The sequence below is a fragment of the Triticum aestivum genome, chromosome 4B (assembly GCF_018294505.1).
Source record: "Triticum aestivum cultivar Chinese Spring chromosome 4B, IWGSC CS RefSeq v2.1, whole genome shotgun sequence".
Taxonomy (NCBI): Eukaryota; Viridiplantae; Streptophyta; class Magnoliopsida; order Poales; family Poaceae; genus Triticum; species Triticum aestivum.
This window is the reverse complement of record NC_057804.1, coordinates 248,645,744-248,668,935: the sequence shown is the minus strand read 5'-3', so window position 1 is coordinate 248,668,935 and position 23,192 is coordinate 248,645,744. Positions and strand designations below refer to the sequence as shown.

The 23,192-nt window shown below is 45.4% G+C and overlaps 1 protein-coding gene across 6 annotated transcripts in view; it reads right to left on the bottom strand.

Moving 5' to 3' along the window:
• Positions 1 to 8,420, bottom strand: part of LOC123091924 (1-phosphatidylinositol-3-phosphate 5-kinase FAB1B) — a 46,972-nt gene extending 38,552 nt beyond the window's left edge. For 2 of the 6 annotated variants that reach the window (XR_006443829.1, XM_044513540.1), the window contains exons 1-9: positions 7,998 to 8,420; positions 4,828 to 5,490; positions 3,825 to 4,565; positions 3,443 to 3,596; positions 3,018 to 3,362; positions 1,671 to 2,639; positions 1,239 to 1,570; positions 988 to 1,111; positions 671 to 826 (exon numbers count right to left, since the gene is read on the bottom strand). Coding sequence is in view for 5 of the 6 variants with exons in the window: in XM_044513540.1 (XP_044369475.1) it covers positions 671 to 826; positions 988 to 1,111; positions 1,239 to 1,570; positions 1,671 to 2,639; positions 3,018 to 3,362; positions 3,443 to 3,596; positions 3,825 to 4,565; positions 4,828 to 5,435 (3,429 nt within the window). In the remaining variant the exon portion in view is untranslated. Of the gene's footprint in view, positions 1 to 670; positions 827 to 987; positions 1,112 to 1,238; positions 1,571 to 1,670; positions 2,640 to 3,017; positions 3,363 to 3,442; positions 3,597 to 3,824; positions 4,566 to 4,827; positions 5,491 to 7,817; positions 7,905 to 7,997 lie in introns of all 6 variants that reach the window. The other 4 variants (XM_044513543.1, XM_044513544.1, XM_044513541.1 and 1 more) reach the window with 4 other exon arrangements.
• Positions 8,421 to 23,192: the final 14,772 nt, after the last annotated feature.

Here is a 23,192-nt window from a genome sequence, read left to right as displayed (position 1 = left end):
TCTTTATGATAATAATTGAGAAATAAAGAAGCATTGTAGCATATCAAAATATTACCATACTACCAGATATATCTATTATATTTAGTCATTTCCTTTTTGGGTAGACATGTGTTATGTTTCTTAACATTTTTTTATTTGGACTTAATTTGAACATGCAAAGAGGGGACTTGGATGTCTGTCCACTCTAATTTGACTCTGTGAAGTTTCGATTTGGATATTTGTATTTTCATTGAGACTTATAATACATTCATCGAGCTACATGAAAAACTAAGGGAACTTATAACATGACTACAAAAGAATGCTAATAAGTGATCCCTAGGTAGTAGCTCCATATGTTATGTATAAATGGGTTGATCTTTCATCTTGTTTGCACCTTCTTCATTTGTTCATGTCAGTTATTTTGCCTCCACATGAGAAACATTATTATTGGCGATATATCATGTATATGGATGAAAAACTGTGTAAATATCAAATCATATTTTGATAATTATTTGATGATAAGTGAGACGTGCGTTGCACATGCAAGCTTACTAGTGTGGTATAGTTCAAGCCATCTGTCCATGCCGTTGGAGCTGTCTATAGTGGTGTGACTTTTCCATGTGTTGGAATTACAATTAAGCTCTACTTTAATGGATATGTTACAAGAATGCGGTATCAAAAGGCAGCGCACCTCAAATTCTAACTTTTCCTTCCGAAACATGCTTTCAAGTTCAGCAATGTAATTGGTACATTCCACATTGAGAGAACTGCAGTGAGCCTTTTTCTCGGAGATCAGGTGTAAAGTACGTGATACTTCATCAAACAGAACCTTTGCCCGGTCAATAACCTGTCAAATTTGATCAAATGTCAGCCATTGAGCTGAAAACCAAACAGTTCTATGATAGCAAACTATTAAAAATGAAGAAATAACTTTAACATGTTTGACGAAGGCAGAAACAGACGCATTTTTTATGCAAACCAAGCCTACTATTGCTATACGGTACACACCTCGTTTACTTCTTTCTGTATCCAGTCCAAAGGCTGGTGAGTAAAATAAAGTTTATGAGGTGGTACATGGACTGAATGAACATTAATAGGTGCATATCGGAAGCAAGCCACCATTTTTCCAAACCTATATAGAGAAGCAGATTATCAGAAACCAAGATGCCCAATCTGTTATAATGTATGGTGCCTACTCACTATGAAAGTAAACTGAGATTAATTCAGTTTGGAAAGGCAATCATCTGAACACAGCTTACCCATAGAACCGAAGGCAGTCCCTATGGAGAGAATGACCACAACTGGCTACCCTACTTGCAGCTGCATGATTTGAGAAGCTAAGCTCCAAAAATTTACCAAGTGACAAACCCCAAGCAGCATCAGACATGACAATCCTATGAGTAGCTGGTGGAAATCCATCACTCCAGGGGCACTTTAGACACCTATGCCACATCCAAATTTTTCCATCCCGTTCTCCTGGCAAAACAACATCTGCAAGTTTTCTAACTGATATTGTTAGACTCCCCTGGCGATGAGTGTAGCAATGGACATGAGCTTCAGGTGGCTTATCACAGGATCGGCACTGATAGCCCTGTATAAATCATTGTAACTACTGTGAGACATGTGAAGAATAGAAACGAAGAAGTTAATGAGATTACACATACAGGAAATGAAAAGGAAAGGGAGAAAACCTGATCAAACAGGTAGTCACGCAAAAACCTTCCTAGAGGCTTGTCAAAGTTACCATAATACTTGATGCGTAACAACTGGGAACGCTCACAAATAGATCTTTTCCATACACAACGTATGGACAAAGAGACTAAGATGCTCTGATGGTCAGAAGGCACAATTTCTGTCTTATTTGATGTGGCATCATGTCCTTGACTGGTTTCTTGATTTTGCACTGCAGGACTAGACATTGGTTGCACTACCAACAAATTATTAGCATTGACCATTCTCACATTAGGCAAAGCATTTGAACCCTCTAATGGCTCCTTGAGATTAGAATAATTAGTAATATTTGTGCTGACTGCAGATGTGCTCTGATGATGGTTTGTGTTGATTGAATCTGCTCTCACTGTCTTACCATCTGAACTGGTTGGATAATCAGCATGGTAATCACTAGAATACACACACTTTTTTTCTACAGTAGAATATATATGTGAAGGATCCGTGGGTACATGCGTAGTGATTGAAGACATGGATACAGAATCTGCAATTGCAGTCACCTTCTCTAATTTATCACCATTACTGCTGTTAGAGCTACAACCACTGGTACACAATTGTCCAAAAGAATGAGAGTTGGCCTTTTGAGAAGTAAGGCAATCACTGTCTACTGGTGGTTCAACCACAGCTGTTCCACCTGGGTCAGTTGATATAACAATGTCTGTGTCCAGGTGCTCAAATCTATCAGTTGCCTGTTGGCTGTTGGAAATATTAATTGTGAAACCTGGCACCGTTGAAATAGAGTTGTCTACAGTAGATCGCTTATGTGGTAAGGTTACAGTCAGTGGAGACCTCAAGGGAAGTTCTGGCAGAGTGGCACCTTCATCTGCAAGGAAAGATGTTTCTAAGGCCAAGTGATATGCTGCAAATATGCCATACTGGACAACATGCTTAATTTTCTTTAGCTCATCCATGCTGCCACCTTTCAACAGAACCTGCAGGTCACATAGGGTAAATGATATTTTCAGGAAGATATTATGTTCCAATGTTTCATGCAAACAAACTGGAGGATGACAGAAAAAAAATGTACAGATATTTTATGTATCTTGCTGAAAAATAAAAATAAAATGCTCTGAAAGCCACCATCTCAAATAGGATGACCTTTTTTTAGAGAGAAAAATGTTAATGTTTTTTTTACACTATTTGGTTTGCAATACACAAGCAATGGTGATAAGCAAACAAGTTATTGTTACGACTTATGATCACCCTAATCCTAAGTAGCACTATGTCTCTTTCTGTAAATAAAATAGTAAATACACTTTTGGAGCTCAAGTGTCCAAGAAAAAATAACAGGAAGTAGTTATATCACTTACAGTGCAACCTAATGGCTTTGCGCATCCTTCAAAAAACATCATGTTCTTCAGCATTTTCTTAGTCTTATTACCCAAAGTCACGGAATGTTCAATATGTTTGTCTACATGAAACAACTCACAATAACCAAGTTTCTGAGATGGCAAGAGATCAATGGAAGGAACTATCTGAGCACCTGTGCAACGAGCTATACGCTGCAAGAGGGATTGCTTAATATTTAAAACTAGTGATATGTTCTTTTCTAGAAGCAAATCTTGAGCATAGCGAGAAACAGTATTCTCGACCAAAAGTAGGTTAGGTTTTTGAGCTACAATCTTCGCAACCGCCATTTTAAGGTGATCTGTTTCCTGTATATCATAGAAAAATACATGTAAGACCAATGCAAGCTTAAGATTGCATAACAAGAAGCATGAAAAGATTCATGAACCTGCTGGAGCAATGTGTCAATACTTGACAGCTGATTTGTAACTCGATGATACTCAAGAGCTCCAGCAAGTAGAAGAAGGCGAGGTTTTTCTATTCTGGAAGTCATGCGCCTATGTGCGACATTCTTCTTACAGACTACTCCTTTCACAACAGTGCTGAAAGAAAACGGAGACATGTTTCAGATAATATTCAAACTGTTATGTCTCGATGTAGCATCAAAGTCAACACTGTCCAATGCTAATTGACAGGATGAACAGGATCACCATTTATTGAATGTAGACCCCGTAAGGGGGGAAATATTTACAGATAGAGCTTCATGAAGTGCCAACCAGGATCTCAATTGTAGCTACTTGAGTCTAATGTATAAACAAGAGATATCTCACCTTTCACTGCGGTGTCCACTTGCTAAACACTTAACTTTGACATATCCACCAGGATCCATGCCACCACCTTGGCTAGTGTCTGGTCTGAGGAAGTTTGCAGCTTCCCATGATACCGAAGTAACAATCTCCAACCAACCCATGTCATCACCTTCCTCTAATGTGATATTCTCCACCTGCAACAACTGAGAAATCAAAGCCCTGAAATGTCCGTCAACAACATTCTTCATTACTTTCTTGTGTTCTTCAGTTGAGCGGTCTCTACTTCGAAATTCTCCACTACCGAAGCTACTTGATGATTGAAGGTAACACCGTCCACCATCAGATACAGGCTCATCATCGTCATCGTCGTCATCAAACAAATCAGTTTCTAGCTCATCTTCTTTATCTTCTGGTTCTGGAGGAATCCAAAAATAATCATTCTTCTCAAAATCCACTGAATTTGTATCGGCAGTTTCCAGAGCATAAATGGACGACGCAGCCCCGCAGTCTGAACTATTATCAAGTTCTGGTTCATCCTCCACTTTGGTGACTGGCAATGTACTGGGGAATCCGTGGTCAGCAGCACAAGCTGATAACTCTTTTGGAATTACATTTACTTCAATAGTCTTTGATATTGTTGTATTGTACGATGCACTGAACTCATCAAACTCAACTGAGCGGAAGTATTGGTTATTATGCTGTTCATGTTGCACCTGCCTGTCAGAGAAGTAAGCACCAAACTCTTCATCTTCGTCGTCACTCCTGAAGAAGAATGTGACACCACATGATGAGGCAGGAGTTTTTCAAGCAAAATAACTTGTTAATTAGTCAAGTACCACACAAGTACAATTTCATCTTTAAATCTTAAGTAAACTAATTTTATTCCTTTTCTGAAGCTACACTCATGGTATAAGAAAAACATAGTGCATAATATGATATAGCGGGGTATTTAAGGAGAACAGACAATACTACACTACAATTTAACTGGGTAATGTTATAAGATATGAGGTCTTATTCAGAATACCTGTTCGTGTAATAGCCAAACTGCATCAAGGTAGAGTCATCTCTGTTTGAAATAGTGGACATACTTATCTCAGGCACATGGCTGTCTTGCATACTGTGGGAAACTTTGTCTTGGGAAAATTTGGGAGGGACAGGACCAATGCTGGAAGCATGAGCCACATGCTGATAATTTCCAGTAGAGTAAGATGCAGCTGGTGTGCTAACACTATTAATGGTGATAGTTGACTTTGTACTGAACAGGCTCGCCTCAGACAGGGAAGGACTGAGCACCGGCAGTATCTGTTTGACAGCAGCAATTTGCTCTTGCTCCCATTGCTTAAAGCAAAAGTTGCAGACACGAATCCTGTCCCCCTCATCATCGCTTTTATCAGGGCCACTTGGAACTGGGACGGAATTCCCTGTGCACTTACCACAGAATATGCGCCCACAACGACGACAATGGTGCCTTCGGTTGAATATGGTGAATTGTGCATCACAGTCATAACACACTCGGCAACTATGATCAGGCATCCAGAAGTCCCTCGAGACATTGTCTGGTTTCGACCGTCGAGGCAGCCATGATGTCAAAAGCTTAACTACATCAGCAAAAGTTTTATCCGAGGCCTCCATGGGTGGCTGCAATGGTACCACCTTGAAGAAATCCTCATAGTTGCATCCTCATCTGCTGCAAAATAATAAATGTAATCAGAAATGCACTCAATATGACATAATCCCTGACAAAGAAAAGAGTTTTGCTCAACAACACATGCAGTCAAACTATTTGAACTTGGTGGTAAAAAATTTGAAAATATTATAATTATTGTTAGGTAGTGCATGAAGGGGAGCCTTGGCGCAGTGGTAAAGCTACTGCCTTGTGACCATGAGGTCATGGGTTCAAGTCCTGGAAACAGCCTCTTACAGAAATGTAGGGAAAGGCTGCGTACTATAGACCCAAAGTGGTCGGACCCTTCCCTGGACCCTGCGCAAGCGGGAGCTACATGCACCAGGTTGCCCTTTTTCCTGGAAACAGCCTCTTACAGAAATGTAGGGAAAGGCTGCGTACTATAGACCCAAAGTGGTCGGACCCTTCCCCGGACCCTGCACAAGCGGGAGCTACATGCACCGGGCTGCCCTTTTAATAAGAAGGGGAGCCTTGGCGCAGTGGTAAAGCTGCTGCCTTGTGACCATGAGGTCATGGGTTCAAGTCCTGGAAACAGCCTCTTACAGAAATGTAGGGAAAGGCTGCGTACTATAGACCCAAAGTGGTCGGACCCTTCCCTGGACCCTGCGCAAGCGGGAGCTACATGCACCAGGTTGCCCTTTTTTTTTATTGTTAGGTAGTGCATATAAAGTGCAATAGAAATTGGTCGTCGAAAAGTATTGTTTTGTATAACATGTAGATAATGCTGCAAAGACCCATTCAATCCTGTAGACAGTGAGTTCATTCACGTATTGGTTAAGTCTGGCTGTAATGTCTATTGTGGGAGTCCAGACGCAGTGTAGCGCCGACATTTATTCTAGACACTTTATCTAAGCCTATTTTCTATTAAATTAATAAAATGAATCTAGGCTTTCCCTAAGAAAGATCTTGCAGGGAGAACTATCTAAGAGCATCTACAGCCGAACCTAGCAAAATCCCCCCCCCCCAAACATCCGCGGATGCGCCCAGGCGCGTCCACGAACAATGATCGGTCAGCACTCATTTTTGGTCCGTTGCAACCACATACCTCAAACTTCACTCCTCAAATCCATACTACATCAAGCAACACACAAAAGCTACGTAAATACATGCTATGTAGATAAACCTAGCCTATCATCCGAGATGTACACGACGTCCGTGCCGGCAGTGCCGAACGGACCTGCCACCTAGCGGATCGCCACCTCCCGCGGTGGCTATGGCTCCTTGTCAGACTCCATGTCCGCGAAGTTGCGTCCACCTCCGCCCGTCAGTCGTGTATGTAGCGGCGGTTTGCCTCCACCTCCGCCTCCGAGCAGATGGAGTCTAGGATGACCTCAAACTCGCTCGGCCATGCCGAATCAGGCTTGGACAACCGAAAGCGCCGGCTCCGCCTCGCCCTCCTCCTCTTCCTCCTCCATCGCAGCGTCCAACGCCTGCTCCTCCTCCTCCTTCTCATGCTTCAGAGAGTCCGGAGGCAGGCCGGCTGCAAACCGAGCGGGGCGGCATGCCTGTATCTGCTCTAGGAGCAGCAGTCGGCATTCCGGAGTGAGCATAGCGTAGGTGGTTATCCACTGGTGGGCGATAGCTACGGATGGCGAGCTGCGAGCGGATGGGAGGGAAATGGGATGCGGCTAGGGTTGGGGGTTGCTGTCCGGCTTAAATAGCCGGACTTGGGCCCTCAGGCGGCGTGCTGGGGCGGCGCCACGCGGTGCCATAAATGTGTCCTCACCGCCCTCATCGAAAATCGGACGAGATGCCCGTCGGACTGATGGGTTTTGGGGTGTTTCCGCATGGGTCCCTGCAATCAGTCCAACGTGGCGGACGCGCGGCCTCCCCCTATCCGCCCCAGATATGGGCTGGATATGAGGAGTGCTGGTCAGCCCGGCCATATGGGACCTGTATGGGGTTTTTTGACCGATCAGTGACCGGGTCGTCCGCCCGGGCGTAAAGGGGGGGTTGGGGGAGCCCAGCTGTAGATGCTCTAACACAAATGTTCTATTAAAACTAAATTATAATGTGTGCCTTGTCCACAATATAGTACGGACACCCACCACCAAAAATATGTTTGCATTTGTAATGCAAAAAGATTTTTTCACAATGGACAAAATAGCAGGAGCATGATAAACTAAAACTGCTGTAAGTTATCGTATGGCTAACATGGTATTTTACCTCCAGTTTTAGAATTCCATTACTAAGTTGTCTAAAGATACATGCTCTATTCCACGGGCATACAAGGAATCAACAATACATACAGAGCACAACAGTATAAGCACCTAGGAAGAATCGACAGGTTTCAGTATACAGTATCTAATTTGTTAAGATATGGCACTAACAATCTAGGATATCATGCCTCGCTGCACTTAGGCTGTGTTTGGCATTGCGGTAGATTAGCCAAATCCTGTTTCCCCACCGGCTTTTGCCTATTTTAGAGCAACCGCAACTTCAGCCTTAATTTAACCCAAAAAATTAAGCAAGTGAGATACTGAATCAATAATACTGCCGGGGGGCTATACCTCATTAAGACTACAAAACTGATCAGAACTAGCACCACCAGGGCCGTGGCAAAAATTGCACCGGAATCCGCAGAAGGGCCTCCAAGAGAACCAAGATCAATCAGGTGCCGCCTACGAGAAAACAAAGTATGATATCACCACAATATGTCGCGCCCCGCGCCCGTGTTGCGTTGAGGCGGCGGGGCCCGGGCGGCAGCGCTGCTCGCGCCGGGCATTGGCGCCGGCGACGCCGGGGCCACACGGCACGAGACGGCGCGCCGCGCGATGCAATCGGGAGCCCGTTTAGCTGCGGTGCCGTGTAAAGGGCGGTGCCAGAATCTGATCGGGATGGGACCAGAAGATCGATCTTTTGGTTCGCGAATCCGCGGAGGAGAGGAAGAGAGACGAACGGGGAGAGAGAGAAGGTGGGGAGAGAGTTAATTTATATTTCTATATTTTCTGTGATATTTCTTCAATTTTGTGGTTTTGTTTTTCGCATGTGGGGCGTGAGGGCGACAGGGCCGGGAGACGAGGAAGTCGCGGAGGGCCCACAAGGGGCTCTTGCGAGTTGCGAATCTGGCTATTTTTTTTAAATAATACCCCTCCTTCTCGTCTATACTACCTACTAATCTTTACCTTATCTCTCCCTAATAATAAAGCACGGATTGGGTCTCCGGATTCACCGTCACAATGCGCTTTCTTCTTCCCATGAATTTACGCTTTCAGTTTTTTCACCTAATATTATTTTCCACATCCAAGGTGGTACTATTTTAACTGTGTATACTAAATTCAACATGCAGTCCGTTCGTAGAGCCTCGCTCGATCTTTTCGCACGCAGCCTGGTCCTCGCTTTACTGGGCCCAGTGGGCTTCCACAATCAGCCTAATAAAAATAAAAAAGGTGCTCATGTGTGATTCGAACACAGGACCTCCAGTTCCATCAAAAAGAATGCAACCAGCCGAACTCCGTCCTGTTTGCGTTAAAAACCAAGGTTTCTTATCAAATAGTTAGTCCCACCTCGCTTCTTTGCACTAATCCTCACCAATTTAAATATGGACGAGTTAAACAAATCAATAAGTAGCCTTGAGACTTATACAAAGAGATAATGTCGAAGAAGAAGGGCCCTGCGGAGGGAGAGGACGAGGAGGGCTGGGTGATGAAAGCACGGGGAACAAACACATGGTTGGCGACCATGTTCATGGAGACGGCGAGGAGGACCATGTCACCCTGCAAGCACAGCAATATACATGGCTGGCGACCATGTTCATGGAGACGGCGAGGAGGACCATGTCACCCTGCAAGCACAGCAATATACATAGAGCAATGGAAGCTACCTCCTAGCTGGAACCACGGCGGTCGGGGTAGGGTTTGCGGCAGCGCACCATGGGAGGCGGTCGTGGGGTGTGGAGGTGGGAGGCGGTCGAGCAACAGAGGAGGAGCAAGGGAGCCATCAGAAGAGGGAGTCGGAGAGACACCATGGGCAGAGGCAAACAGGAGCTGCGTGGCCGGGAAGAGAATGAGAGGAGGAGCATGGAAGGAGACGGCAGTCGGAGGAGAGTGGAGGTCGGAGGGGCAGCGGCCTCGCCGGAGTGGCGGACGCGCGAAGCGAGGGGCACTGGGCACTGCCCGCCCTCTGTGTGTGTGTGTGACGGCACTGGGGTGGAGATGGGGGATCGAGAGGCTGGAGGGGATCGGACTAGGTTTAGAGACTAGAGTACCGGGGTGGCTAGGAGTTAGGTGGGCTTTCCTGCGAGGGGTTAGTCAGGCCCAAGTAGTTGGCCGGTAACACATCAAGTGTATTCAAATTTTGTGGTTGAATTTCTAGAGTATGCACATGGTATTCCTTCTCAAAAAAAAAGTTAACATGACTGAAGTTTGATTAGTAAAAGAATCTAAATCTAAAAATTGTCAGTGGATCAAAATTTAACAACTTAAATTTATGTTTCAGAGTAAATAATAATGGTATGAGTAATAAAACATTAATTTAATTATGTGTTATATAAATATAATTTTTAAATCATGCAAACATTAATTCTTTATTTTAAAAATGTCCATAAGTTCTTAATGTTTTCAATTGTATACATCCGTGGACCAAAAGGATGTAATTTTAAAAATAATATCAAAGTGATTTTGTTAGCCAGACAAAAAAGTTACATAATATTGAAGGTTGTAAAATTTGATGGTATGCACTATGAATTACCTGTGAGCTATTTATTATTTTTGGAATGAAGTTATGTGGGAAAACACACTCTGCTTAGTTTTATCAGTATCTGTGTTGCTCGCGTGCATTGTCTTGGACACGGCGCCCACTGTCGATGAGAGGGGAAGGGAGGTTAAAAGGTGACATAGGTGGGCATCAGGTTAAAAAAGAGGTGTGGACCTACGAAGGCCTTAAGCCATACTTTTTGGAATACACACATGTGATTGTCTCCCATTGCAACGCACGGGCATTTTTTTGCTAGTAATAATAAAGAGAATTGGGTTTCTGTCATACGTCATTGGCATTTTTACAGAAAAGCCCCTTTATTTCGAAGAATTCAACCCGCAATCCCTGTTTAAGTGAATCTGATGAAACCGTTTTCACAAAAAACAACCTGCATCTGCCGGCGTCCGCCGCCCGACCGCACACAGCGCCTCCACGCGCGGGCTCGCGCTCAAGCCTCCCCTCGCTGGCCGGCCACCGGAGCGCCGCAGCTATACCAAACACCTTCTCAATCTACAATGTACTTTCCAAATCAAACAATGGAGTGTCCGACACGGATTTGAGTTGTCTACAGCATGGAGGATGAGAGAGTTGACAGAGAGAGAACCGAGGTTGCTTGAAGACCTGCGGCAGGAGTGGAGCCAGCTGCGTAGCCCACGTTGTTGGGGAACGTAGCAGAAATTCAAAAAATTTCCTACGTGTCACCAAGATCTATCTATGGAGAAACCAACAATGAGGGGAAGGAGAGTGCATCTACATACCCTTGTAGATCGCTAAGCGGAAGCGTTCAAGAGAACGAGGTTGATGGAGTCGTACTCATCGTGATTCAGATCACCGATGATCCTAGTGCCGAACGGACGGCACCTCCGCGTTCAACACACGTACAGCCCGATGACGTCTCCCACGCCTTGATCCAGCAAGGAGAGAGGGAGAGGCTGAGGAAGACTCCATCCAGCAGCAGCACAACGGCGTGGTGGTGGTGGAGGAGCGTGGCAATCCTGCAGGGCTTTGCCAAGCACCTACGGGAGAGGAGGAGGTGTCACGGGAGGGAGGGAGGCGCCAGGGCTTCAGGTATGGATGCCCTCCCTCCCCTCCACTATATATAGGGGCAAGGGAGAGGGGGGAGGCGCAGCCTTGCTCCTTCCTCCAAGGAAGGGGTGCGGCCAAGAGGGGGGAGGAGTCCATCCTCCCCAAGGCACCTCGGAGGTGCTTCCCCCTTGAGGACTCTTCCCTCCCCAAGTTTCCTTGGCGCATGGGCCTCTTGGGGCTGGTGCCCTTGGCCCATATAGGCCAAGGCGCACCCCCTACAGCCCATGTGGCCCCCCGGGGCAGGTGGACCCCCCCGGTGGACCCCCGGACCCCTTTCGGCACTCCCGGTACAATACCGATAAAGTGCGAAACTTTTCCGGCGACCAAAACAGGACTTGCCATATATATATCTTTACCTCCGGACCATTCCGGAACTCCTCGTGACGTCCGGGATCTCATCCGGGACTCCGAACAACATTCGGTAACCACATACAAACTTCCTTTATAACCCTAGCGTCATCGAACCTTAAGTGTGTAGACCCTACGGGTTCGGGAATCATGCAGACATGACCGAGACGTTCTCCGGTCAATAACCAACAGCGGGATCTGGATACCCATGTTGGCTCCCACATGTTCCACGATGATCTCATCGGATGAACCACGATGTCAAGGACTCAATCGATCCCGTATTCAATTCCCTTTGTCTAGCGGTATTTTACTTGCCCGAGATTCGATCGTCGGTATACCGATACCTTGTTCAATCTCGTTACTGGCAAGTCTCTTTACTCGTTCCGTAACACATCATCCCGTGATCAACCCCTTGGTCACATTGTGCACATTATGATGATGTCCTACCGAGTGGGCCCAGAGATACCTCTCCATTTACACGGAGTGACAAATCCCAGTCTCGATTCGTGCCAACCCAACAGATACTTTCGGAGATACCTGTAATGCACCTTTATAGCCACCCAGTTACGTTGTGACGTTTGGTACACCCAAAGCATTCCTACGGTATCCGGGAGTTGCACAATCTCATGGTCTAAGGAAAAGATACTTGACATTAGAAAAGCTTTAGCATACGAACTACACGATCTTTGTGCTAGGCTTAGGATTGGGTCTTGTCCATCACATCATTCTCCTAATGATGTGATCCCGTTATCAACGACATCCAATGTCCATAGCCAGGAAACCATGAATATCTGTTGATCACAACGAGCTAGTCAACTAGAGGCTCACTAGGGACATATTGTGGTCTATGTATTCACACGTGTATTACGATTTCCAGATAATACAGTTATAGCATGAATAAAAGACTATTATCATGAACAAAGAAATATAATAATAACACTTTTATTATTGCCTCTAGGGCATATTTCCAACAGTCTCCCACTTGCACTAGAGTCAATAATCTAGTTCACATCACCATGTGATTAACACTGACAGGTCACATCACCATGTGACCAACATCCTAAGAGTTTACTAGTGTCATTAAACTAGTTCACATCATCATGTGATTAAGACTCAATGAGATCTTGGGTTTGGTCATGTTCTGCTTGTGAGAGAGGTTTTAGTCAACGGGTCTGCAACATTCAGATCCGTATGTACTTCGCAAATCTCTAGGTCATATTGTAAATGCTGCTTCCACGCTCCACTTGGAGCTATTCCAAATGGTTGCTCCACTATACGTATCCGGTTTGCTACTCAGAGTCATTCAGATAGGTGTTAAAGCTTGCATCAACGTAACCCTTTACGCCGAACTCTTTATCACCTCCATAATCGAGAAACATATCCTTATTCCTCTAAGGATAACTTTGACCGCTATCTGATGATCCACTCCTTGATCACCTTTGTACTCTCTTGCCAGACATGTGGCAAGGCACACATCAGGTGCGGTACTTAGCATAGCATACTGTAGAGCCTACGTCTAAAGCATAGGGGACGACCTTCGTCCTTTCTCTCTTTTCTGCCGAGGTCGAGCTTTAAGTCTTAACTTCGTACCTTACAACTCAGGCAAGAACTTCTTCTTTGACTGATCCATCTTGAATACCTTCAAGATCATGTCAAGGTATGTGCTCATTTGAAAGTATTATTAAGCATTTTGATCTATCCTTATAGATCTTGATGCTCAATGTTCAAGTAGCTTAATCCAGGTTTTCTATTGAAAAACACCTTTCAAATAACCCTATATGCATTCCAGAAATTCTACATCATATCTGATCATCAATATGTCAACAACATATACTCATCAGAAAGTCTATAGTGCTCCCACTCACTTCTTTGGAAATACAAGTTTCTCATAAACTTTGTATAAACCCAAAATCTTTGATCATCTTATCAAAGTGCACATTCCAACTCCGAGATGCTTACTCCAGTCCATGGAAGGATCGCTAGAGCTAGCATACCTTTTAGCATCCTTAGGATCGACAAAACCTTTCTGATTGTATTACATACAACCTTTCCTTACGAAAACTGGTAAGGAAACTCGTTTTGACATCCATCTGCCAGATTTCATAAATGCAGCTAATGCTAACATGAATCCGACGGACTTAGGCATCGCTACGGATGAGAAAATCTCATCGTAGTCAACTCCTTGAACTTGTGAAAAAACTCTTCGCCACAAGTCGAGCTTCATAGACGGTGACATTACCGTCCACGTCCGTCTTCTTCTTAAAGATCCATTTATCTTAATGGCTTGCCGATCATTGGGCAAGTCCACCAAAGTCCATGCTTTGTTCTGATACATGGATCCTATCTCGGATTTCATGGTTTCTTAACCATTTGTCGGAATTTGGGCCCACCATCGCTTCTCCATAGCTCGTAGGTTCATTGTTGTCTAGCAACATGACTTCCAAGACAGATTACGTACCACTCTGAAGTAGTACGCATCCTTGTCATCCCACGAGGTTTGATAGTGACTTGATCCGAAGTCTCATGATCAATATCATAAGCTTCCACTTCAATTGGTGTGGGTGCCACAGGAACAACTTCCTGTGCCCTGCCACACACTAGTTGAAGAGACGGTTCAATAACCTCATCAAGTCTCCACCATCCTCCCACTCAATTCTTTCGAGAGAAACTTTTCCTCGAGAAAGGACCTGATTCAAGAAACAATCCCTTATTGCTTTCGGATCTGAGACAGGAGGTATACCCAACTGTTTTGGGTGTCCATGAAGATGCATTTATCCGCTTTGGGTTCGAGCTTATCAGCCTGAAACTTTTTCGCATAAGCGTCGCAGCCCCAAACTTTTAAGAAACGACAACTTAGGTTTCTCTAAACCATAATTCATACGGTGTCATCTCAACGGAATTACGTGGTGCCCTATTTAAAGTGAATGTGGTTGTCTCTAATGCCTAACCCATGAACAATAGTGGTAATTCGATAAGAGACATCATGGTACGCACCATATCCAATAGGGTGCAACTATGATGTTCGGACACACCATCAAACTATGGTGTTCCAGGCGGTATTAATTGTGAAACAATTTCCACAATGTCTTAATTGCGTGCCAAAGCTCGTAACTCAGATACTCATCTCTATGATCTTATCATAGACATTTTATTCTCTTGTCACGATGATCTTCAACTTCACTCTGAAATTACTTGAACCATTCAATAATTCAGACTTGTGTTTCATCAAGTAAATATATTCAACATCTACTCGAATCATCTGTGAAGTAAGAACATAACGATATTCACTGCATGCCTCAGCACTCATTGGACTACACACATCAAAATGTGTTACTTCCAACAAGTTGCTATCTTGTTCCATCTTACTGAAACCGAGGCTTTTCAGTCATCTTGCCCATGTGGTATGATTTGCATATCTCAAGTGATTCAAAATCAAGTGAGTCCAAACGATCCATCTGCATGGAGTTTCTTTATGCGTATACACCAATAGACATGGTTCGCATGTCTCAAACTTTTCAAAAATGAGTGAGTCCAAAGATCCATCAACATGGAGCTTCTTCATGCGTTTTATACCATTATGACTTACATGGCAGTGCCACAAGTAAGTGGTACTATCATTACTATCTTATATCTTTTGGCATGAAAATGTGTATCACTACGATCGAGATTCAATAAACCATTCCTTTAGGTGCAAGACCATTGAAGGTATTATTCAAATAAATAGAGTAACCATTATTCTCTTTAAATGAATAACCGTATTGCGATAGACATAATCCAATCATGTCTATGCTCAACGCAAACACCAAATAACAATTATTTAGGTTTAACACTAGTCTCGATGGTAGAGGGTGCGTGCGATGCTTGATCATATCAACATTGGAAACACTTCCAACACATATCGTCAACTCACCTTTAGCTAGTCTCCGTTTATTCCGTAGCTTTTATTTCGAGTTACTAACACTTAGCAACCGAACCGATATCTAATACCCTGGTGCTACTAGGAGTACTAGTAAAGTACACATTAACATAATGTATATCCAATATACTTCTATCGACCTTGCCAGCCTTCTCATCTACCAAGTATCTAGGGTAATTCTGCTCCAGTGGCTGTTCCCCTTATTACAGAAGCACTCAGTCTCGGGTTTGGGTTCAACCTTGGGTTTCTTCACTAGAGCAGCAGCTGAATTGCCGTTTCATGAAGTATCCCTTTGTTCCCTTGCCCTTCTTGAAACTAGTGGTTTCACCAACCATCAACAATTGATGCTCCTTCTTGATTTCTACTTTCGCGGTGTCAAACATCGCGAATATCTCAAGGATCATCATATCTATCCCTGATATGTTATAGTTCATCACGAAGCTCTAGCAGCTTGGTGGTAATGACTTCAGAGAAACATCACTATCTCATCTGGAAGATCAACTCCCACTTGATTCAAGCGATTGTTGTAGTCAGACAATCTGAGCACAAGTTCAACAATTGAGCTTTTCTCCCTTAGTTTGCAGGCTAAGAAAATCGTCGGAGGTCTTATACCTCTTGACGTGGGCACGAGCCTGAAATCCCAATTTCAGCCCTCGAAACATCTCATATGTTTCGCGATGTTTCGAAAACGTCTTTAGTGCCTCAACTCTAAACCGTTTAACTGAACTATCACGTAGTTATCAAAACGTGTATGTCCAATGTTCGCAACATCCACAAACGACATTTGGGGTTCAGCACACTGAGCAGTGCATTAAACACATAAGCTTTCTACTGTCCGCATAATTGCTACTATCAACTTTCAACTATATTTTCTCTAGGAACATATCTAAACAGTGGAACTAAAACGCGAGCATACGACATAATTTGCAAAGGTCTTTTGACTATGTTCAGGATAATTAAGTTCATCTTATGAACTCCCACTCAGATAGACATCCCTCTAGTCATCTAAGTGATTACATGATCCGAGTCAACTAGGCCGTGTCCGATCATCACGTGAGACGGACTAGTCATCATCGGTGAACATCTTCATGTTGATCGTATCTACCATACGACTCATGCTCGACCTTTCGGTCTCTGTGTTTCGAGGCCATGTCTGTACATGCTAGGCTCGTCAAGTTAACCCTAAGTGTATTGCATGTGTAAATCTGTCTTACACCCGTTGTATGTGAACGTAAGGATCTATCACACCCGATCATCACGTGGTGCTTCGAAACGACGAACTGTAGCAACGGTGCACAGTTAGGGGAGAACACTTCTTGAAATTGTTGTAAGGGATCATCTTATTTACTACCATCGTTCTAAGTAAACAAGATGCATAAACATAATAAACATCACATGCAATTATATAGTAGTGACATGATATGGCCAATATCATATAGCTCCATTGATCTCCATCTTCGGGGCTCCATGATCATCATCGTCACCGGCATGACACCATGATCTCCATCATCATGATCTCCATCATCGTGTCTTCATGAAGTTGTCACGCCAACGACTACTTCTACTTCTATGGCTAACACGTTTAGCAATAAAGTAAAGTAATTACATGGCGTTGTTCAATGACATGCAGGTCATACAATAAATAAAGACAACTCCTATGGCTCCTGCCGGTTGTCATACTCATCGACATGCAAGTCATGATTCCTATTACAAGAACATGATCAATCTCATACATCACATATCATTCATCACATTCTTCTTGGCCATATCACATCACATAGTATACCCTGCAAAAACAAGTTAGACGTCCTCTAATTGTTGTTTGCATGTGTTTACGTGGCTGCTATGGGTTTCTAGCAAGAACGTTTCTTACCTACACAAAACCACAACGTGATATGCCAATTGCTATTTACCCTTCATAAGGACCCTTTTCATCGAATCCGACCCGACTAAAGCGGGAGAGACAGACACCCGCCAGCCACCTTATGCAACTAGTGCATGTTTGTCGGTGGAACCGGTCTCACGTAAGCATACATGTAAGGTTGGTCCGGGCCGCTTCATCCCACAATACCGTCGAATCAAGATAAGACTAGTAACGGCAAGCATATTGAACAAAATCAACGCCCACAACTTCTTTGTGTTCTACTCGTGCATAGTAACTACGCATAGACCTAGCTCATGATGCCACTGTTGGGGAACGTAGCAGAAATTCAAAAATTTTCCTACGTGTCACCAAGATCTATCTATGGAGAAACCAGCAACGAGGGGAAGGAGAGTGCATCTACATACCCTTGTAGATCGCTAAGCGGAAGCGTTCAAGAGAACGGGGTTGATGGAGTCGTACTCGTCGTGATTCAGATCACCGATGATCCTAGTGCCGAACGGACGGCACCTCCGCGTTCAACACACGTACAACCCGGTGACGTCTCCCACGCCTTGATCCAGCAAGGAGAGAGGGAGAGGTTGAGGAAGACTCCATCCAGCAGCAGCACAACGGCGTGGTGGTGATGGAGGAGCGTGGCAATCCTGCAGGGCTTTGCCAAGCACCTACGGGAGAGGAGGAGGTGTCACGGGAGGGAGGGAGGCGCCAGGGCTTCAGGTATGGATGCCCTCCCTCCCCTCCACTATATATAGGGGCAAGGGAGAGGGGGGAGGCGCAGCCTTGCCCCTTCCTCCAAGGAAGGGGTGCGGCCAAGAGGGGGGGAGGAGTCCATCCTCCCCAAGGCACCTCGGAGGTGCCTTCCCCCTTGAGGACTCTTTCCTCCCCAAGTTTCCTTGGCGCATGGGCCTCTTGGGGCTGGTTCCCTTGGCCCATATAGGCCAAGGCTCACCCCCTACAGCCCATGTGGCCCCCCGGGGCAGGTGGACCCCCCCGGTGGACCCCCGGACCCCTTTCGGCACTCCCGGTACAATACCGATAAAGTGCGAAACTTTTTCGGCGACCAAAACAGGACTTCCCATATATAAATCTTTACCTCCGGACCATTCCGGAACTCCTCGTGACGTCCGGGATCTCATCCGGGACTCCGAACAACATTCGGTAACCACATACAAACTTCCTTTATAACCCTAGCGTCATCGAACCTTAAGTGTGTAGACCCTACGGGTTCGGGAATCATGCAGACATGACCGAGACGTTCTACGGTCAATAACCAACAGCGGGATCTGGATACCCATGTTGGCTCCCACATGTTCCACGATGATCTCATCGGATGAACCACGATGTCAAGGACTCAATCGATCCCGTATTCAATTCCCTTTGTCTAGCGGTATTTTACTTGCCCGAGATTCGATCGTCGGTATCTCGATACCTTGTTCAATCTCGTTACCGGCAAGTCTCTTTACTCGTTCCGTAACACATCATCCCGTGATCAACCCCTTGGTCACATTGTGCACATTATGATGATGTCCTACCGAGTGGGCCCAGAGATACCTCTCCGTTTACACGGAGTGACAAATCCCAGTCTCGATTCGTGCCAACCCAACAGATACTTTCGGAGATACCTGTAATGCACCTTTATAGCCACCCAGTTACGTTGTGACGTTTGGTACACCCAAAGCATTCCTACGGTATCTGGGAGTTGCACAATCTCATGGTCTAAGGAAAAGATACTTGACATTAGAAAAGCTTTAGCATACGAACTACACGATCTTTGTGCTAGGCTTAGGATTGGGTCTTGTCCATCACATCATTCTCCTAATGATGTGATCCCGTTATCAACGACATCCAATGTCCATAGCCAGGAAACCATGACTATCTGTTGATCACAACGAGCTAGTCAACTAGAGGCTCACTAGGGACATATTGTGGTCTATGTATTTACACGTGTATTACGATTTCCGGATAATACAGTTATAGCATGAATAAAAGACTATTATCATGAACAAAGAAATATAATAATAACACTTTTATTATTGCCTCTAGGGCATATTTCCAACACACGTCCCGGACGAACGGGCGCTCCTCTCGAGCGACCTCCTCCTCCCGACAGCAGCACAGACAAGGGGCGGCAAATATGGCTGCTCCGGCGTGGTTCCGGCAACATGGCGGACATATCGAGGCGGAGGAGCCTCAGGCCGATGGAGAGGCGGCCGGTCGGAGGCGGGCAGAGCTCCAAGGCGACGGGGCAGCGAATCCGGCTGCTCCAGCGTGGATCCAGCGACGGGGCGAACAAATCGAGGCGGAGGAGCCCGAGGCTGACGGAGGGGCGGCCAGTCGGAGGCGGGCAAAGCTCCAAGGCCATGAGGGTGCGGGATTGTTCGGATCGACACGGAGGAGCACGAGGCCGACAGAGAGGTGCCCGGCCCGTCGGCGGGGCGAGCTCCTCCAAGGACCAAGGTGGCCGTAGTGCCGCGGGTTGTTCCTTCGCACTCTCTTCCTGGACAAAACAAAGATTATAGAGAGTGAAGAAGGATAAGGGAAAATCTGAGAGAGGAGGAGAGGGGCGGCGGCAGCTGGGCTGGCTTATGGCACACAGGAGCTCCTCTCTAGGTGCGGTTGGAGGAGGCAGAGGAGGCCGGATGCTGGAGTCGGAACAAGGGGAAAATTTGCGAAGGGGAAAAAACTGGGACAGAAACGAGTGGGGTTGCATCCTCAAAAGATAAGGCTGCCCGACGAGCCTAGCGATCTCTATTCCACCGCTTCGATCTAGAGCATTCTAAAAAAATACATACACCATCGGCAACTTGGCAAAATTGGCTACAAAATCAATCGAGCTGCTTTTTAGACTAGCTTTGAATGTGTAGTTTATTTTTTACGGGAAGAACGTGTATAGCTTCTTCGGGAAAGAAAGTGTATAGCTTATGGGATAGGATGAGTATATGATAGTCCCTCCGTTCCTAAATACAAGTCTTATTTTATAGATTTCAACGAAGACTACGCACAGATGCATATAGACATATTTTAGTGTAGATTTACTCATTTTTCTCCTTATATGGTTAGCATTGAAATCTTTGAAAAGACTTATATTTAGAAACAAAGGGAGTATGAAGTTGTAAAATCAACGGCACTTCCAAATCAATACACCCATTTTATTAAATCAAAGGATGAAGATTAAAACTTACCTCTTCGATTACGAGGGCATGATTGCCAAATAAAAACTAACCAATTAATCACGTGCGTGCGCCCCTTCGATTACAAGGGCAACGAGTGGTAGCGGAAGGCGTCGGAAGGCACATGACAACAAACGCGATGGGAATGGCACACAACAGCGCACGACTCAGCATGGCTGGACAAGGGCATCAGTGTCTGTAGTGTGTAGTAGGGCGTCGGCGATTTGTGAGCGTTAGGCAGCTGATGTGGGGGGCAATGGAGGCTTGATCAAAGACAGCGCGTGTGTTTGGCTGTCAGTTGTGCTGGCATGACGGCACGTGTGGTTGCATGGCGATGAGTGGCGCCAACAGCGAGGTTGGCAGCGGTGGTGCAAGATGCGAGACACAACTCAGCATATATAACACCACCGAGGCAAGCAAATAGGAAATTCTCTCGAGGATGGATGTAGGAGTGTATAGGTATATGTACGCTTTGCCAAAGGTCCATAATGCTCTTTTATATGCTTTTGAGGGGGGTTGTAGCCTTTCCTCTCTCTCTCTTCATCTCTTTCTTTGGAACAGTGCGCATAAGAGTGACAATGTACGGTCGTGCGGATGACATTGATTGGCACTGAATCTGCACATGTGCAGTAGGGCGGCGGCTCGCGTTGAGCAGGCCGGCAGCACCTTGGCCCCCTCTATTTTTTTCGTTGGCTCCCGACTTTACCAACGAGGCGACATGGATTTATTGTTTTTATATGATGAAATGTGGTTGCCTTCGTATGATACATCTTCACATGACATGGGGTCCATTGATTACATGTCTCGCTACCTTAGGTTAATCATATATGTCTTGCGCTTCCCTCCCTAAAAGTCCCACTTTGCTCGACCCGCTAGCTTCTGACGTGATGGATGGAATGTTAAACTTTTTCTCCCGGTGCAACGCACGGGCACATTTACTATAATAATAAAGCGGCTAACGCTTCTTACCACCGTAATTTCATCCGTTTTTCGTCCGTCCACTTCGTCCATATTATTTTCTATATATCCGAGGTGGTACTAATCGCTGTTGGTAAGTCAAAAAAAGTTTCGCTCCTTGACTTGGGCATGCAAGCTAAGTTTCGCTCCTCGACTTGGCCTGCACGCTGTCCGTTCACCTCGCACGTCAGTTTCGTTCGGCTTCCTACGTCATCACATGGGCCAGAATTTGCTCCTTATGCATATAATTAATAGTCCCACCTTGCTCCTTTAAATCAATTCCTACCGTGTTATATACGTTCGTTTGCAAGAATCAAACAGCAAAGGCAACAACCAAAAAAGGACAAGATATGTGCCCAGCTCAGAAGCAGATAGACACTAAGATCGAGGCGAAGGAACATGAGGCCCACTGATAGGTGGCCGGAGGCGGCGAGCGCTAAGGTGGGGTGTTGTGGTGGTTGTGTGCCACGCAGTACTCGGTCTTGAATCTTCACATTTAATATTTGAGTAAAATGATCCACTCATGATGACCCGATGATGTCTAAATGTTGTCCTACAGACGTGCACTCGTGTTGCTTAGTCACATTTTTGTTCTGCTCGGAGCATCTATCAGTTGGACATGGCCAATCCGGCCTCCTATACGTCCGCAGACAGCATCCGTCTGTCCCTTATATGTTGTGCTACACATTCATATACTTTAAATGCCGATCCTCAAATCCATGCATGTGGATCATACGATACAGATTGTCCGAATTTTTGAAACATAGCAAAGAAAATCATAGTTCAACAAACCGAACATGCCAAAATGAAATCAATGTCCGAGCGTAATGGATGGCGCGCTTGTCGGATCACTGGTCGGGCGCCACTCCTCCGAGCACAGGCGGACTGCGTCCTGCTCTGCCTTGCAAGACGGATCCGAGGAAGGGATGTCGACGGATGAGGCGGACCGTGCCTCCATCGTGGCGGCCTGGGACAGACTGGACGACACTGCAGGGCAGTAGATGGACGGCCCCTTCGCGGGGGAGAAGGACCGGTTGTGATGATGAGGAGCAAAAGTGGCGGACGGCGAGGGCTCGGGCATGGGAAAGGTTGGAGGACGACGGGAGGAGGAGGAAGGGTTTGGTTGATTCGGTGCAATTTATGGTGGGATAAGGATGTCGGGTACGATGTGGTGGGTGCGCCCGGGCGCCCCTATATCCACCCCATATTTGGGCTGGATATCAGGGGTGTCGGTCAGTTCGGACATTTGAGGCCCATTTAAAGAGTCCATCTAGGTTGAAATTTCGCGACTGACCAGTGACCGGGCGGTCCGCCCGGGCGTATGAGGCGTGTTTTGGGTGCACGACTGTAGATGCTCTTATGTTAGCATTGTCCGTCTTGATGGAAATGGATGTACTGGTATTGTATTAAGGTGATTGTATTAAGGTGAGGATATGATATTGAGTTGAGGTCTTGACAACATTTAAAAATAATGAGCTTACACAGAGCAAGACAAGTTTGTTGTATTCATATTTTCCTTCCAAGCAATCTGAAATTTAGCAGAAGAAACATACATTAGGTTTTGATTTATTTCAGCGGTTTGTTTGAATCTTATTTCAATTAACTCATATGTTATGCGAATGATGCTAGGCTTCAGGCTGATCGATGCTTA